Genomic DNA, 17,463 nt, shown 5'->3' on the forward strand with positions numbered 1-17,463 from the left:
GAAGTTTGTGATCTCTAAGAGACTTTCTATAAAAGTCTATGAGTCTAAGTTTTTGGTGTTTTGGGGGAAATGGGTACAGAAAGGTAGACAAGATACAGTCCAGAGGAAATGTAAAATAGTTAGTTGGAAATCTTACAAACTATATTCTGACACAATTTAAATTGTAGCAGCAATAATGCACAGAGTGCTGGGCCTGGAATCAAGAAGACTTAATTTTTTGAGTTCAAATCTGGTTTCAGACATATACTAATTGTGTGACCCTGGACATCTATTTGCTTCAGTTTCCTCATCTGTAAAACGAGCTAGAAACGGAAATGAAAAAATACTCCAAGTATCTTCACCAAGAAAATCCCAAATGAAGTCACAAAAAGTTGACTGAACAACAAGAATCTATGCTTTAATTAAGAAATACTAACCTACTTTTAAGAAAACATAATACATTTGTGATTTTGTGACATTTGTGACTTTTTTTTTTTAAATTAGGGGAAACAGAGACATAGATTGGCTCCTTTCCTATATAAAAAACTAGTCTGAATGAATGAATGGATAAAACCTATGGTCCCTCCTTCCTTACCCTTTGAACTTCACATCTCTTTGTCTATCAAGTGTTATCTGCAATCTAATGCAAGAAGGGTTTTCTTTTATAAAGAGCATGTGTGGCATATTGGACAACTCACTAAAATTGGAATCTGTAAGACAGGTTCAAATCCTACTCCTATCTATGCAAATTAATTAATCACTTTGTGTCTTAGTGTTCCTCATTTGCAAAATGAAGATAACACTCCAAAGAATTGTTGTAAATATCAAATAAGAAAATGAGACAGTGAATTTAAAATCTTTTGAAAACAAAGACAATGAATGTAAAATTTTGGGTAAATAATCTATATAATTATAAATTATAATAGTGTGATGAAACCCATTCCATTCTTGTTTTCAGATGACCATTTAGGAGCTTTGGAGCTGGTTTCAGACCATGTGTGTCTCTTCACATTTTGAGAAAAGATTCCTCTTTGGCTGCACACATTTGGAAGAGTTTGTCTCAGTTCAACCACTCCACTCAACTCCAAAAAGAGTACTCTCACCCTCTTTCCTTTTGTCAGAACTGTTGTTCTACCTCTTTTTAAAAAATTTATTTGTTTTTTAACATTTTTTTTTTTTTTTGGAGGCAATCAAGATTAAATGACTTCTCCAGGATCACACAATTTATAAGTATCTAAGGCTGGATTTGAACTCAAGTCCTCATGACTTGACTCCTTAACATTCCTTTTTTTTTTTTAATCTTGAGTTTGAAAAATAAATAAATAAATAAATGGAAATTTTGAGCTCCAAATTTTCTCCCTGCCTCCAGTCTCCATTGTGAAATATCATTGAGAAAATAATACCCATTATACATGTGAAGTCATGCAAAACCTAGTTCCATTTTAGCCACAACACAAAAAAGGATCCCTTCCCCCTCCAAAAAAAAAAAAAAAAAGTGGAAAAAAAGTGTTTTTCAATCTTCACTCAGAGTATATAAGTTATCTTTTTGGAGATAACTAGCATTTTTCATTATGGATCCTTTGGAATTGTCTTGGATCATTGTCTTAATCAGTAATTAAGTCTTTCACATTGATTATCATTACAATATTGGATTACTTGTGTACAGTGTTCTCACTTTACTTTTCATCTATTAATACAAGTATTCTCAGGTTTTTCTGAAACCCTCCTGTCAGACTGTTTCATGCTACTCCCTATGAGTAGCTATGAGCACTAGCTTGCTTCAGTATCCAACCAGACCTCAAGCACACGACAGCTACAGTACTTGCCCTGTTTAGTAAGTCTGAATCTTGTTGCCCTTTTTGAGTTTGTTTTTTCCTGATAAAAGATGAACAAGTATCTATCTTTCTATGAACGTGTCTGTCTAATTTTGGAGGCGTTTTTGTGAGTTTCTGAGATTTATATGTCCTATTGGATTGGAAATGATTGGAAGCAAGAGAACAGCCACAAACTAATTAGTAGATTGGCTTAATTTTGATCATGTAATAGATATGTCCTTGAAGTTGTTTGAAAAAGATCAAGTCCAGGGGAAATATAAAATACCCAGTTGGAAATCTTACACTTTATATTCTGACAAAATTTAAATCTCAGCCTCTCACTAGATTGTAGCAGCAATAAGTACTGAATCCCTGGTTTAAACTGTTATAATAATTTTTTAAATATTTAGTATCTTTTTCATGTGTAGGAATAAATTAGTTCTCCCATACCTGATTTGGACTGTATGGTGAATACCTTTTTATTCCCCCTTTTTAGGGAGAGATCCTGGATTTGAGTCTAAACCGAAATTAATTTTTTTTGTTCCTGGGGTACTAAAAATTTAATAAACTTCAGACTGGGATAAAGGGAATTAATTTAATTAAAGACAGACTTCCCCAAGACTGAATTCAGCTAGGTCCAAAGCAGAGAGGCCTCTTAGGTGATAAAGAGAATACCCAGTATCCTAATCTAGTAGTTCCAAAAGGTTAGAATTATTAAATGACACTTTAAAAAGTTTTGGAGTTGGGCAATAGGCAGAGAAACTTTATGCAGCATCAATGGAATACTTTGGAAATTACTGGATTTGGATTCTAGAATCCCAGATTCAAATGCCAGCTCTAATATCTAGCACCTGTGCAATCTTGACCATGTCATTTAAGAGCTCTCACCCTCTGGTCTTTGCCTATAAAATGAGTAGCTTGAACTAGACATTCTCTATGGCCAATCAATCAAACACTCCATAAGGATTTATTAAGTACTTTTTTTTTGTGCCAGGCACTGGGGGATAAAAGTAAAAATGAAACAAATTATCCTGACTCAAAATTATCTTACATTCCAGTGGTGAAGACAAGTACAAATAAAAATTTATGTAGCACCAATATAAAGTTAATAAATGCATATACATCCATATAATATAAACACACATATAGTGAGTTAAATTATTGTTCCTCCTTCATTCTCTAAGAAGACCAATGACATCAGAAGGGAGATGTCATGACTTGCAAGTGAATTGGATTTAAGTGAGTCAGATTTGTACAAAATCATCAGCCTCATTCTCTCCACCAATCATCAGAGTACAGTGACAAAGCATAGGTCAGGACTACCGGTTATGGCCCCAGATGCAATGGGAGTTCTTGACCTTTATAAGCTAAGTAAGAGAAAGGCACTAGGAGTTATGGGGCAGGGGAGTGAGAAGGAATTCAGCAGCTTGATGCAAAGATTCCTGAGTTGCATCTTAGAGAGAGGGACTTTCAGACAAAGACAAAGAGGAAGTGCATTTCATTTGTGGAAGATGGCCAGGGCAAAAACAAAAAAGTGGAAGATAATATGTCATTAATGAAGAATAGAAAGCAAGCTAATTTGGCTGAACCTCAAAGTTCATATTAGGGATGGGGAATAATGTCTAGTTAAGTTGGAAAGGTAAAAGTGGCCAGATTGTGTAAGGATTTAAAAGATAAGCAGAAGAGTTTATATTTTATTCTAATGACAACAGGAATCCACTGGAGTTAACTGAGTAGGAGAAAGAATCTGGTCAGATCTGTACTTAAGGAAAATACTTTGTCAGCAATATTTACAATGGATTGGATTGGGGAGACACTTCATGCTGGAAGACCAATTAGGAGGCTTCAACAATAATGTAGGCAATCAAAGTCTGAAATAAGGTGGTAGCTATGAGTAAAGAGAAGAAGTTGGATGTGAGAGATGTTATATAGATAAAGCATGATTTGGCAACTGATTGCATATGTGAGTAACAGAATTACAGATAAAGGATAATGCCAAGAGTAGGAATCTGAGGCACTGGAAGGGTGGGGGTACTTTTGATGGAAATAGGGAAATTTGAAGAAAGCAAGAGCTTTGGGGAAAAGATAATTCCATTTTAGACATGTAGGTTGAAATATCCAATAAGTGTATAAATGATGTAGAACTTAAGCTCAAAGCAATGCCTGGAAGTGGATATGTAGATCAGTAGTCATCTGCAGAGATATTAGTTAAATCTAGGGATATAGCTGGGAAATGTTCATATCAAGCTCTCGTAGGGGTGTAGGAATGGGGGATAGAATATTGTTTAATCTGTATAATTAATATTTTATCCATCACTTTCTTAAGTGTAGACATACAACTATATATATATATATATATGTCAAGTCCTAATCTTAAGTGTTTTTCAATTACTCACACTGAAAATTTAACAATTAACTCTCTTGAACCGGTTCTAACACACCCTAAACCCAAGGTTGCTGATAAGGTTACCAAGACAGTGTAGGGGAAAGAGAGAAGAGGACTCATGATAAAGCTCTCAGTAATATACACAGATAAGGAGACTGATAAATCACCCAAGAAAACTGGCAAGTAAAATTCAGGCAAGCAAAAGGTGAATCAAGAGACACAATCTCCAAAATTTACAGAGGAAAGAGAATCCAGAAGGAGGTCAAAGCAGCAGATGATCAAAGAAAGATTATGAATAAAAAAATGAAAATTATAAAAGAGGGATTATGATTGAAGACCATCAGATTTTTTTTTTTTTTTTTTTTTTATAACTTTTGAGAGAACAGTTTCAGGTAAGTGATTAGGAGTTTGGCTGAGAAAAGAAGAGAAGATATAAGACAAAATCTTGAGGGATTTGGTAAGGTTTAATAAGTTTTTTGTTTTTGTTTTAGGAATAAAGATGACTTCATATCTCTCAGTTTGGCAAAAATGAGGAAAAGATAATGATGAATATTGGAGGAGATGTGAGAAAACTGGGACACTAATCACTTTTACATTGTTGGTAAAGTGAACTGAGTAACTATTCTGCAGAGCAATTTGAAATTATGTTGAAAGGTTGCATATCCTTTGATCCAGAAGTGTCTCTACAAGGTCTATATCCCAAGAGATAAAAAGGAAAAGGAGCCCCATGTGCAAAAATATTTGTAGCACCCCTTTTTGTAATGGCAAAAAACTGGAAACTGAGTGAATGCCCATCAGTTGGGGAATGGTTGAATAAGTTATGGTATATGAATGTAATGAAATATTATAGTTGTATAAGAAATGATGAGCAGGCTGATGTCAGAAAAGCCTGAAAGACTCACATGAACTGATGCTAAGTGAAGTGAGTAGAACCAAGAGAATACTGTACATGGCAACAAGATTATGAGATGATCAACTCTGATGGACTTGGTTCTTTTCAACAATGAGGTAATTCTAAGCAATTCCAACAGATTTGTGAAGGAAAGTGCCATCTGAATGTGGATCAAAGCATAGTATTTTCACCATTTTTTTTCTTTCTCATATTTTTCTTTCCTTTTGATCAGATTTTTTTTTTGTGCAACATGACAAACATGGAAATATTTTAGAGGAATTTTAATTTAGAAGAAATTTAAATTAACTAGAAGAATTAAATTAAATTAATTAGAAGAAAATACTTGAGAAGAAATTTAACCTATAGGATTGTTTGCTGCCTTGGGAAGTGGGGAACAGGAGAGAGAGAAAAAATTGGAACACAAAGTTTTGCAAAGGCGAATGTTGAAAACTATATTTGTGTGTATTTGGAAAAATAAAATACTACTAATAATTTATAAAAGAATGAGGGTATTTGGAAATATTTGAAGGTAGTAGAGAAGGAGCCAATTGATATGAAGATTCTGAAGATTCTATGTAGAGGTATACTAAAGATGCAATCTATTAGAGATGAAGGGAGGAAATGACACTTATAGAGGGGTTGGCCTTGGCAAGAAGAAAGGCCACCTCATTGCAAGAGAGAGGAGAGAATGAAAAATGTCACCAAGGAGTTTTGAGATAAAGAGAGTAAAAGAATAAAGAGTGCACAGAATGGCTTCAATATTTTTTCAATAAAATAAGAGGCAAGATTCTCAAGAGAAAGAATTCTTTCCAGGCCCAAATCTATGATCCCATAACAGAAGCTACCATTTGAACAGCAATATGAAATGAAAAGAAAATGTTTTAAATTATTTGTCAGGATTTGAATCATAAAAATTATTTCATGCACTGCTGTAAGATAGAATTGAATTCACTTAATCTCTGTTTATAACAGTGTTAAAACAATTAAAAAAATCAAAGTCTCTGGGTTAGTATGGTTAAGGAAATTCAGAATTGGCCAAATGACTAAACTCATAGAGGAGTTAATGGTTTCATGTCATCTTGGAGGAGAGAAAAGCTAAGGAGTCACATTAGGAAAAATAGGAATATCAAAGAAGAGATAGGACAATTGCACCAGGGTGAGTAGAATGATAATAATTGACACTGGAAATAAGGCAGAAATACTTCAACCTTTAATTACATTTTTTTTGGCCAAAAGAATGATTTTTGAAATGGAAAAGATAGAATAAAAGTTACTAAGGAGTTGATAGTCAAGATAAATAGGGAGATAGTAAGAGAGCACATAACTAGCCTGGATGAGTTCAGATCATCAGACCCAGTTGAATTATATTCCAGGAAATGGAAAGAATCAGTAAATGTCATTGAGGAGCTATTGTCAGCAATCTTTATAAGAATTTGGAGAATGAGACAAAGTGATGTAGGACAGATGTCTCATTTTTCCAAAAAAGGACGTTAGAGACCATGTAGTTTAACCCCTCATTTTACAAGTAAGGAAGCCTGAGGCTCAGAGAATATGACTTGCATAAAACCAAACAGATCATAATAACAAAATTAGAACTTGAAGTTATATCTCCTAACTCTATACAATGTTCTTTTCACAATATCATAGAAAAGAGTAGAGAATGCAGGAAGATTGACTTCAATTATTTAAAAAAAAACCCTCTACTATGTACTTTTTATTTAAATTGTTTAAATTAAATTTTAATTTTGTCATTTAACAAAAATCCATTTGCTTTCCCTCTTAACCCTTCCTATTATTGCAGTAGAAAAAAAGGAAAGAAAGATGGTTATTTATTTATTTATTATTTTATTTTATTTATTTTTTTAAAATAACTTTTTATTGACAGAACCCATGCCTGGGTAATTTTTTACAACATTATCCCTTGCACTCACTTCTGTTCCAATTTTTCCCCTCCCTCTCTCCACCCCCTCCCCCAGATGGCAAGCAGTCTTATATTTGTTAAATATGTCATAGTATATCCTAGATACAGAAGGTAGAAATAACTCGGGAAGAAAAATAAAAATGCAAACAGTTCACATTCGTTTCCCAGTGTTCTTTCTTTGAGCGTAGCTGCTTCTGTCCATCATTGATCAATTGAAACTGAGTGAGGTCTCTTTGTCAAAGAAATCCACGTCCATCAGAATACATCCTCATACAGTATCGTTGTTGAAGTATATAATGATCTCTTGGTTCTGCTCATTTCACTTAGCATCAGTTCATGTAAGTCTTGCCAAGCCTCTCTATATTCATCCTGCTGGTCATTTCTTACAAAACTATAATATTCCATAAAATTCATATACCACAATTTACCCAACCATTTTCCTATTGATGGGCATCCATTCAATTTCCAGTTTCTAGCCACTACAAACAGGGCTGCCACAAACATTTTGGCACATACAGATTCCTTTCCCTTCTTTAGTATCTCTTTGGGGTATAAGCCCAGTAGAAACACTGCTGGATCAAAGGGTATGCACAGTTTGATAACTTTTTGGGCATAATTCCAGATTGCTCTCCAGAATGATTGGATTCGTTCACAACTCCACCAACAATGCATCAGTGTCCCAGTTTTCCCGCATCCTCTCCAACACTCATCATTATTTTTTCCTGTCATCTTAGCCAATTTGACAGGTGTGTAGTGGTATCTTAGAGTTGTCTTAATTCGCATTTCTCTGATCAATAGTGATTTGGAACATTCTTTCATATGAGTGGAAATAATTTCAATTTCATCATCTGAAAATTTTCTGTTCATATCGTTTGACCATTTATCAATTGGAAAATAGCTTGATTGAAAGATGCTTTTTAAAATAAATATACATAGTCAAACAAATCAAATTTCCATATTGTTTGCATTTAAAAAAAAAAAACATCCATCTTGTTTTTGTGCCGTTTTGTTCACCTCCTTTTCAGGAGATGGGTAGCATATTTCATCCTGAGTCCTCTGGAAACACTGGCTGGATATTGTGTTGATCAGATCTATATGCTTTATTAAATAGATTGTTGGTAAAAATCTAGAAATGGAGTCACGACAGACCTTCATGATTTCATCAACAAGTCATTAAATTCAACTTAATTTGGGAAGGCCAAATTAAATTCATTTACTTTTTTGACAATTACTAAACATGTGAGTCTATTTAATGCCATAGATACAATTTACCTGGATTTTAAAATAGCATTCAAAAACTGGCTAAACAACTGAACACAAAGAGAAATCATTGATAGTTTCACATCAACTCTGGAAGGAGGTCTCCAGAGGAATGCCCCAGGGATCTCCTGGTTGGTTCTGTGTTATTTGACATTTTAATTTACAGCTTGAATGAGGTCACAGATGGTACACTTATCAAAGTCAGCTGAAGACACAAAATTAGAAGGGATAAAACACATTAGATGATAGATTCTTAAAATATCTTCACAGGTTGGAATTCTGGCCTGAATATTAATTCAGGATTAATTGCGATCAATGTAAAGTCATATCCTTATATTCAAAAAATCCACTTTACAAGTACAAGACAGAAGAGGAATGAGAAGAATGCAGTTCAGTTAAGAGGGAAAAAAAATCCAGGAACTTTAATAGACTACAAATTCATTATAAACCAACAGTCGTATATGGTACCTAAGAAAGCTGGAGCATAATGTACAACTTAATCTGTATTGAATGGGTATATTCAGTTGTTTCAATTATGTATGACTTTCCATGACCTTATCTGGGAGTTTTTTTAAGCAAAGATACTGGAGTAGTTTGGCATTTCCTTCTCCAGCTCATTTTGTATGTGAGTTTAGTGTCCAGAAATAAGGCAGTGAGAATCCTACATTGTACTCTATCTATGTTAGACCACATCTTGAGTATTGTGTTCATATTGGGGTGCCATATTTTAGAAAGTGGTCTTAAAAGTCACCTACTCCAACTCCTTATATTGTTGATGAAGAAACTGAGACCTAGAATACAAGTGACTTGAACAAGGTCACATATGCAGACCCTATGGTCTGATTTGATTTATGTATTTTTATTTCATGTACAATACTCTTTCCACTGGATCATGGAAAAGAGTGGAAGCTGCAAAGCACAGGCCAGTTAGCTTGACTATCATTATAGGCAATACCATCAAATATTAGTAAGTGTCCAGTGGAGGTAAAAGACCTTACAAGTATTTGAAGGAACTGGGAATGTTTAACTTGGAAAAGAGAAGACTTAGGGGGCAACATGATAGCTATCTGGTAGTAGAGCTGTTTGGTGGAAAAGAAGGTTTGGCAAACTTGCTTTTGGGATTAGAAAACAAAACAAGAAATAATGGTTAGAAGTTGTGGAGAAACAGAGTTAGTTTTCCTAGCTCTCCAAAAGAGGAACCAACCAACTATCACCTCCTAAAAGAGGAAATTCCCCCATTACTAGAGTTTTTCAGACAGAAGCTCTATAACTTCTTGCCACTGGACTTTGGAAGAGAGAGTGAGGTTGATAATTTTGTGCAATTCTTCCTCACTTAAACCCAAATCATTCTGAATTCAAGTCCCATCCCATAATGTCTTTCTTCCTTTTTGAAATCAAGGAAGAAGAAGAACAATTTCGTAAATAAGAGTTATTTGTTTAGGTATAAATGAGATCTGCTGGCCCTTGAGGTTCCTTCCAACTCAGATTCTCAAATACTTTGAGGCAAAGACTCAAATATTTTGCCTCAAAGTACAACAATGTACTTTATTTACTTCAGTCTCTGACATACTTCTTGGAACTAAAACAAAAATAAAGAACTAGCTCCCAGAGAGGAAAGGCAGGCAAATGTAAGGTATAATGCTATTTAATCAAATTCTTTCTTTGAATTTGATTCCTGAAGACAAAATATTAAGCAGAATCAAATTTTGGGGGTGTCCCAGAGCCAAGATGGCAAATTAGAAGCAGCAACTCAATCAAATTCTCCAAACAACTTTAAAATAATGTCTAAAATAAAAATCTGGAGTAACAGAACCTACAAAAGCTCATAATAAGCATTTTTTCCCAGCCTAATTCAACTTAGGAGATCTGAAGGAGTGATCTGGGATACATGGGTGGAACAGCTTCCTAAATGCTGGCCTAATATGTACCTAGTGACAGCACCAGAAGCAAACCCACAAGGTAACTGAGATAGAAGCAGCATCAGTAGTAGCAGCCACAGCTTTTAGGGGACACAAGCCCAATAAAAAATCCTTGAAAAGTTAAGAAGATAAAAATGCTAGAGAAAAAATTGGTAAAAGAATTGAGAGAGATACAAGAAAATTATTCAAAGAGGTACAAAAATACTAAAGAAAATATCTCAAGAAATAAAATTAACTACGCCTAAAAAGAGGCTCAGATTCACTGAAGAAAAGAACTCTTTAAAAAGAGGAATAGGCCTAATGAAAAAAAGGAGGTACAAAAATTCACTGAAGAAAAGAACTCCTTAAAAAAGAATAATTGGTCAAATGGAAAAAGAGATACAAAATCTCACTGAATAAAATGATTCCTTAAAAATTAGATTTGATCAAGCAGAAGCTATTAAGTCTACCAGACATCAAGAAACAATAAAACAAAGTCAAAAGAATGAAAAAAAAATAGAAAAAAAATCTTATCAGAAAATCAACTGACTTGGAAAATAGATTGAAAAGAAATAATTTAAGAATTATTGGACTACCTGAAAGCTAAGACTAAAAAAGAAAAACTTTAGACATATTTCAACAAACTATCAAGGAAAACTGTCTCAATATCTTAGATCCAGAAGGTAAAATAGAAATTGAAAGAATTTACCAATCACCTCCTAAAAGAGATCCCAAAATGAAAATTCCCACAAATATTATAGAAATCTTATAGCATTCCCTGATAAAAGAAAATACTTCGAGCCTCCAGCAAGAAAGTTAATACTTTAACCAGATTTTTATTTGGTGTCATAGATCTCTTCTGCCTAATTCTTAAGTTTTGTTAAGCCAGAAAAATATTTCATATCCACGTTTTGTAGGTTTGGCCACTCCAAAATTTTAATTAAGGTGTGATTTTGTGTGGAAGGGAATGTTGGGAGAATTCAGTTGGGTTGCTGCCCCTAAATGTGCCGTCCTCAAGAAATATATTTGAAACTGAAAGACATACAGAATTAAAATAAGTAGATGGAGCAGAATCTGTTATGTTTCAGCTGAAGTAAAAAAGGCATTTGTAGCAATGATGATTTTAGATAAAACAAATGCAAAAAATAGACCTAGTTAAAAGAGATAATCAGGAAAACTGCATTTTTGCTAATAGATAATGAAGCAATATCAAAAAAAAAATTGACACCAAGTTTCTTTGATAAAGACCTCTTTTTTCAAATATATAAGGAACTGAGGAAAATTTATCAAAATAAGAGCCATTGCCCAATTAATAAACTATCAAAGGATATGAACAATCATTTTTCAGAAGAAACTAAAACTATTGATTTTAAAAAGTCAAATTAAAAACAACTCTGAAGTACCTATCATACCTATTAAAAATGACAAATGTTAGAAATGAGGAGAAATAGGTATACAAATCATCTGTTAATGCATTAGTTTTGTTTGTACAAAAACTTTTTAACTTGATATAATCAAAATTTTCTATTTTGTGATCAATAATGACCTCTAGTTCTTCTTTGGTCACAAATTCCTTCCTCCTCCACAAGTCTGAGAAGTAAACTTTCCTATGTTCTTTTGATTTATTTATAATCTCGTTCTTTATGTCTAAATCATGAACCCATTTTAATCTTATCTTGATGTACTGTGTTAAGTGTGGGTCCATGTCTAGTTTCTGCCATACTAATTTCTAGTTTTCCCAGCAGTTTTTGTCAAATAATGAATTCTTATCCCAAAAGTTGGGATTGGGAGTTTGTCAAACACTAGATTGCTATAGTTATTGTCCTGTGAGCCTAACCTATTCCAATGATCAACTAGTCTATTTCTTAGCCAATACCAAATGGTTTTGGTGACCGCTGCTTTATAATATAGTTTTAGATCAGGTACAGCTAGGCCATCTTCATTTGATTTTATTTTTTATTAGTTCCCTTGAAATTCTTGACTTTTTGTTCTTCCATATGAATTTTGTTGTTATTTTTTCTGGGTCATTAAAATAGTTTCTTGGGAGTCTGATTAGTATAGCACTAAATAAATAGATTAGTTTAGGAAGTATTGTCATCTTTAGTATATTCATTCGGCCTATCCAAGAGCACTTAATATTTTTCCAATTGTTTAGATCTGACTTTATTCAGAGTATTTAATAGAGGCTCCAATAAGTCTGTATCCTAAAGAGATAAAAGAAAAGGAAAAGATCTATATCTACAAAAATATTTATAGCAGTTCTTTTAATGGTGGCAAAGAAAAGGAAATTGAGGAGCTGGAATTGGATGGAAAACAGTCAAAAAAGTTGTGGAATATGATTGTAATGGAGAATTCTTGCGCTATAACAAATGATAAACGGGATAGTTTTGGAAAAACGTGGGAAAATGTATATGAACTGATACAGATTGAAGTGAGGAGAGCCAGGAGAGCATTGAACACAGAAATAGCGATATTGTAACGATGATCAACTGTGAAAAATTTAGCTACTCTGATCAATACAGTAATTCAAGACAATGCCAAATGACTCATGATAAAAAATGCTATCCACCTCCAGAGAAAACTGGATTCTGAATGCAAATTAAAGTATAATTTTCTCACTTTTTCTTGCTTTTTATTTTGCAATATAGCTAATAGAGAAATGTTTTCATGATTTCACATGCATAATAGATATTATACTACTTGCATTCTCAGTGGGTGGGAGAGAGTTGGAAGGGAGAAAGATTTTAGAATTTAATTTTAAAAGAATGTTAAAAATAAGCAATAAATATTTTCCAAAACAACCAAATATGTTTCTCCCTTTATTTGCCCTTTATAGCTCCTGCCTTTATTGTAAGAAATGAAACAGTACAGATGAACTTTTTTATCCTTTTCTCTTATGTATAGAAAATGCATATGGTTTCTTTGGACAGCACACTATGTACCCCGTTTCATAGAAACTTGGGTTAAGACTCAAGCTGTGGCATCCTAAATGGAGATTTCAAATGTGTCACAAAAATTTCTGAGCCAAATTCCTCCTTAGCAGGATCTGAAACTTGCTACAAAAATAACCTCTATTAAAAAAAAAAAAAAATAACCTCTATTGAAAGAATCTGAACTGCCCAAAGAGTTTCCTTGCTGGGAGCTGGAGAAAGAATGGCAGCTTTCATGTCTGTCAGATGTCTCAAGGATGTGGAATTTATTTTAAGGATATGTTTTAAAATTAGTCTCACATACCTTCCGATTTTTACAGGAAAATCTTGTTTCCTTTAAAAAAAAAAAACCAAAAAACAACAAAACACTATTTCCCAGTTATTGATTGCTAATAAAGTAAATCTGACCTAAAATTTTAGGTTCAAACAAGGAAAGGAGGGGAGAATTTATTTCTATCCACAATAAAGACAAAAGCAGAGTAGAATGAAGAAAACTTTCTCACACTGATGTACACCTATAGTAAATTTGAGAACACTGATAATATTCAAGATTGTTTGAATCTTTTCTAAGAGATCTAAAGACTGAAGGGAGGAATCCTACTCAAAAGTCCTGCAAATTCACCTCCGAATATTTACAATGTTTGAAGAGATCAGCAAAGAGGTTCCATAAAATACCACAATTTTGTATGGAATGCATAGCTATAGAACACCCCACTCCCTCCCAAATTCCCACAAAAAGTTTCCTGCTGGACACTTATCACTTAATGTAGGACTTTGGACAAATCATTTAATCCCTACAATAAAAAGAATACTGGTTCTAGAGTCAGAAAGAGTTAGGGTCAAATTTTATTTTTGGTGCTTGTTTACATGTGAGACCTTAGGCAAATCATATAACTTTCTTGGACTTCATTTTACTCATGTGTAAAATCAGATTCGACTATATAAATGTCTTTGAGGCTTCTTCTAGCTTTAGTGTTATGGTACCATGATTAGGATAGTTAGACATTGATGGGGTAGATGCTTCCTTCCAGTTCTCAGTTTCTGATTCTATTGATTTGGGACTTTTTTGAGAGCTAATTATTCATCGTAATCTGGTCTACAAGCAGAAAGTGAAAAAAGGGAAGTGGAGACGATGCAGCATTAGGGCAGCTAAACATAGTTGCTGTCAATTCTTTCTTCTCTGTTTTATAACTTTATTTAAAAAGTATAAAGTGATCCTGAGATTTTGTATTGGAATTCCAAATCTTCAGAGTCAGTCACTGACTCCAGACATTGTGGTGATATTATGACTACATATAAGAATCACTTTAGATAGTCAAACTTACGAAATAAGGTTTCACAAAAATAACGAAAACCTGAGTATCCCACAGAAATAAAGGAATAAAAGGAGATGTTGGGTTTTGAGAACTAATGGCCTCTTCTAACGTAAAGGATCTAACAACACTACCATTGTTGTCCCAGGAAAATGGGTGCTATACACGATGCTCGTCTGCAGCCTTAAGATTTAAAGCTGGCAGGAACTTTAAGAGATTTTGTCCAACTTCTGTATTTTACTAATGAGGAAATAGAAGCCCAGAAAAGTGTTCTGCTCAAGGTCATAAAGTGGAAGAGCTGAAATTCACATTCAAGATACTTCGTTGAGAATGTAAGGAACACAAGATGTTGTTGAGTATACCGTTCACCAGGCAGGCATGACAAACTCGAAAAGAACTTGGAAGGCTGAGCCTTCACTGAATGGGGGTCACAGAAGGCAGGTGGGATCGATGATGAGAGGGTAGTAGGTGAGTTGTAAGGAGAAGTAGCTCTTTTTTCAAGAGAGATTCTTTTCTTTTCCAGTTGGGGCAAGTGAGTGAGTCCAGTATGAATATCTTAATGTTTCAGAGCGAGCCGAGGCAGTAAACAAGGTAACAGCAGCCCCCTTCATCCTCTGAACGATTGGGGTTTTAGTGGAGGGGGGGAGGGTGTGATGTGAGTGCACGTGTGACTCGCTGTGCCCTTTAAGCCTTTAAGTGCAGGATTCCTAGGATAAACTCAGGTGTGCGTGTGTGTGTGTGTGATGAGTGTGAGGGGAAGGTAAGGGGGGGAGGGAATCCCCTCTCCCATGATTCCCTGCGGGCGGGTACAGCTTGGGGGGGGAGGTAGGGATTGCTCAGTGCTAGGGCGGGCGGAGTGGGACCCTACAAGGGGGAGGGCGAGCGCGGGAAACCCCGAGATCAGCGGCTGAGACCCCAGCTGCCTGCGGTCCCCCTTCCACGAGGGAGACCGCGCACCTTTGGCTCCTCCCTCCGCCCCGCTCCACTCCACTCCCCGCCCCTCTCCACAGCCCCGGCGCCAGCGCCGCCCTCCCAGCATGCCGTGCGGCGGGGCGGCGGGCGGAGCCGGAGCGGCGCGGGAGGCGGGGAAGCTGTCGCCGTGGGTCGCGCTGTGTGAGCCGCCTCCTTCTCCTCTTTTCTCTCCTCCTTCTCCCAGTGCTCGGCGCGCACAGCTCTGGAAGACACCGCCTCCGCCTCCGCCTCCTCGCCCTGTGCCTGCCTCCTGCTCTGCGGGCTCCAGCGGAACCCGGAACGGCCGCCCTGCTCCCCCCCCTCGCTCGCCCTCAGCCGCCGCCTCCTCCTCCTGCTGCTCCTGCTTCCCTTCGCCCTCTCCGTGCCGAGGCCGGGGCGCTGGGTCAGCTGCCGGGTGGGCGGCTGCTTCGAGAGACTCTAGATTCGGGCGGCGGCGCTTGGCCATGTCGTGTCGGGGAAGGTAATGAGCCGCAGAGCCCCGGGGTCTCGGCTGAGCAGCGGCGGCGGCGGCACCAAGTATCCACGGAGCTGGAATGACTGGCAACCCAGGTGGGTGGCTAGCCCGGGCTCGCCTCTTCACTCCGGGCCCAGGGCCTGAGGCCTACAGGCGGCCGGGCTCGCTCCCTCCCAGGGCCCCTGCCTGCGGAGCTCCCGGCGGCGGCGGCGGCGGCGGCGGCGAGGTGCGGGAGCCGGTCAGCCTTGGGGCTGGAAGGCGCGGCCTAGGCCACTCCACCCCGCTCCCTTCCCCCTTAGGGGTCGGGGCGCGGCTTCTGCAGCCTCCGGGGTCTCCTCCCAGACCGTGCGGGCTAGGAGCTGGTCGGAGGGAGGTGAGGCCTAAGCTCTGCCTCCTCTGCCTGGGGCTCTTATGTTGGCGGGCTGGGCCGAGGGGCCGTGTGCTAGGCGCCGCCCTGGGCCCTGGGCCTTGGGCCTGGGGCGGAGGGTGGGCAGAGACTAGTGCGGGTGATGGGGCTGAAAGTTGGGGTGAAAGAGAAGCTCCTGAGTCATTGGGGTGGGAGGATGACAGTGTAGGGGTACGGCCAGGTCTCTACCTCCAGCGGTGAGAAAACCTTATTAACCAGGTACCTTTATCCGGGAAATGAGGTTAAGGCTTCCCAAAAGCAAATTGAGTCCCAGAGATCCTCCCCCAGAGGCCCGAGCCAAACCTCCCTGGACCCGAGTTGGGATCCCCTCTCTTGTTACCCTGGGGGGAGGGGGGCGGTCGGGGAGTTCTTTTAAAGATACCCTGTTCCTACACTGTGGGGGTCTCCTGCTGCTGGGGCAGTTGGTTCTGAGGGAGGGAGGGCCCACCATGCCTGCCTGCACTCTTGAAGGATCTGACTGAAGGCTTCTTCAAAATTGAATCGAAACAAGGAATCTTTCCCCTCGTTGGTGCAAATGAGACTGTCTTGTCATAATTGAGAAATTGAGCTTTAGCCACTCTATTGGAAGAAAACGTTTTCTCAGTGTAGTTCCTGTGTCATTTGAATCATAGGGCAGTTGTGAGTAACTTTTTGGCACCTGACAGTCCTACAATTTTGAAGGCCTAAGAAGTTTTTCTAATAGAGAGTGGAATGATTGCAATTTAAGTTTCAGGTATAGAGGGACTTATAGCATCATTCGTTTAAGATAATTCTATATTATGTACCAAAGTTGTCTAGATAGAAGTTTGGGGCATTTTTTAAGTGTTTTGCACATTAATAAAAAGGAAAACAAGCTGTTTAGCCAGATTTTCCAGGAGCTGGCAAAACAAATGTAAGTGTGTAACTAACATACAATGTAGATGATTTTTCAACTTAGAAAATGGTTGCATTTAAGTTCAGTATTGTTTGAAAACTTGAGTAAGATATTTCTGTTACAAGATTTAAAAAAACACCGCCTTGAAATTTTTTGAGATATAACAGTACAGTTCATTTCTATTTTATATAATTTCATAATTCACATTAACCTAAGATTTTCCTTAACTGTTTAAAAACGTTTTTTTAAGGCCTGGAATGGGAAGAATATACATTTTTAACAATTACTCATTTGAAATCCTTAGCTCTATTTTAGCCCCTTTGGTTTGTTAGCTTGTTACCTTAGGAGTCATCAATTTTAAGTG

The 17,463-nt window shown here is 37.1% G+C and overlaps 1 protein-coding gene across 1 annotated transcript in view; it reads left to right on the forward strand.

The window, feature by feature from the left end:
- The first annotated feature begins 15,741 nt into the window (after positions 1–15,741).
- SMG1 (SMG1 nonsense mediated mRNA decay associated PI3K related kinase) overlaps positions 15,742–17,463 on the forward strand; it is a 116,667-nt gene continuing 114,945 nt past the window's right edge. Inside the window, exon 1 of the mRNA XM_051961045.1 lies at positions 15,742–15,914. Coding sequence (XP_051817005.1) covers positions 15,829–15,914 — 86 coding nt within the window. The 5' untranslated portion in view covers positions 15,742–15,828. The remainder of the gene's footprint in view (positions 15,915–17,463) is intronic.

This window comes from Antechinus flavipes, chromosome 1, assembly GCF_016432865.1.
Source record: "Antechinus flavipes isolate AdamAnt ecotype Samford, QLD, Australia chromosome 1, AdamAnt_v2, whole genome shotgun sequence".
NCBI classification, from domain to species: domain Eukaryota; kingdom Metazoa; phylum Chordata; class Mammalia; order Dasyuromorphia; family Dasyuridae; genus Antechinus; species Antechinus flavipes.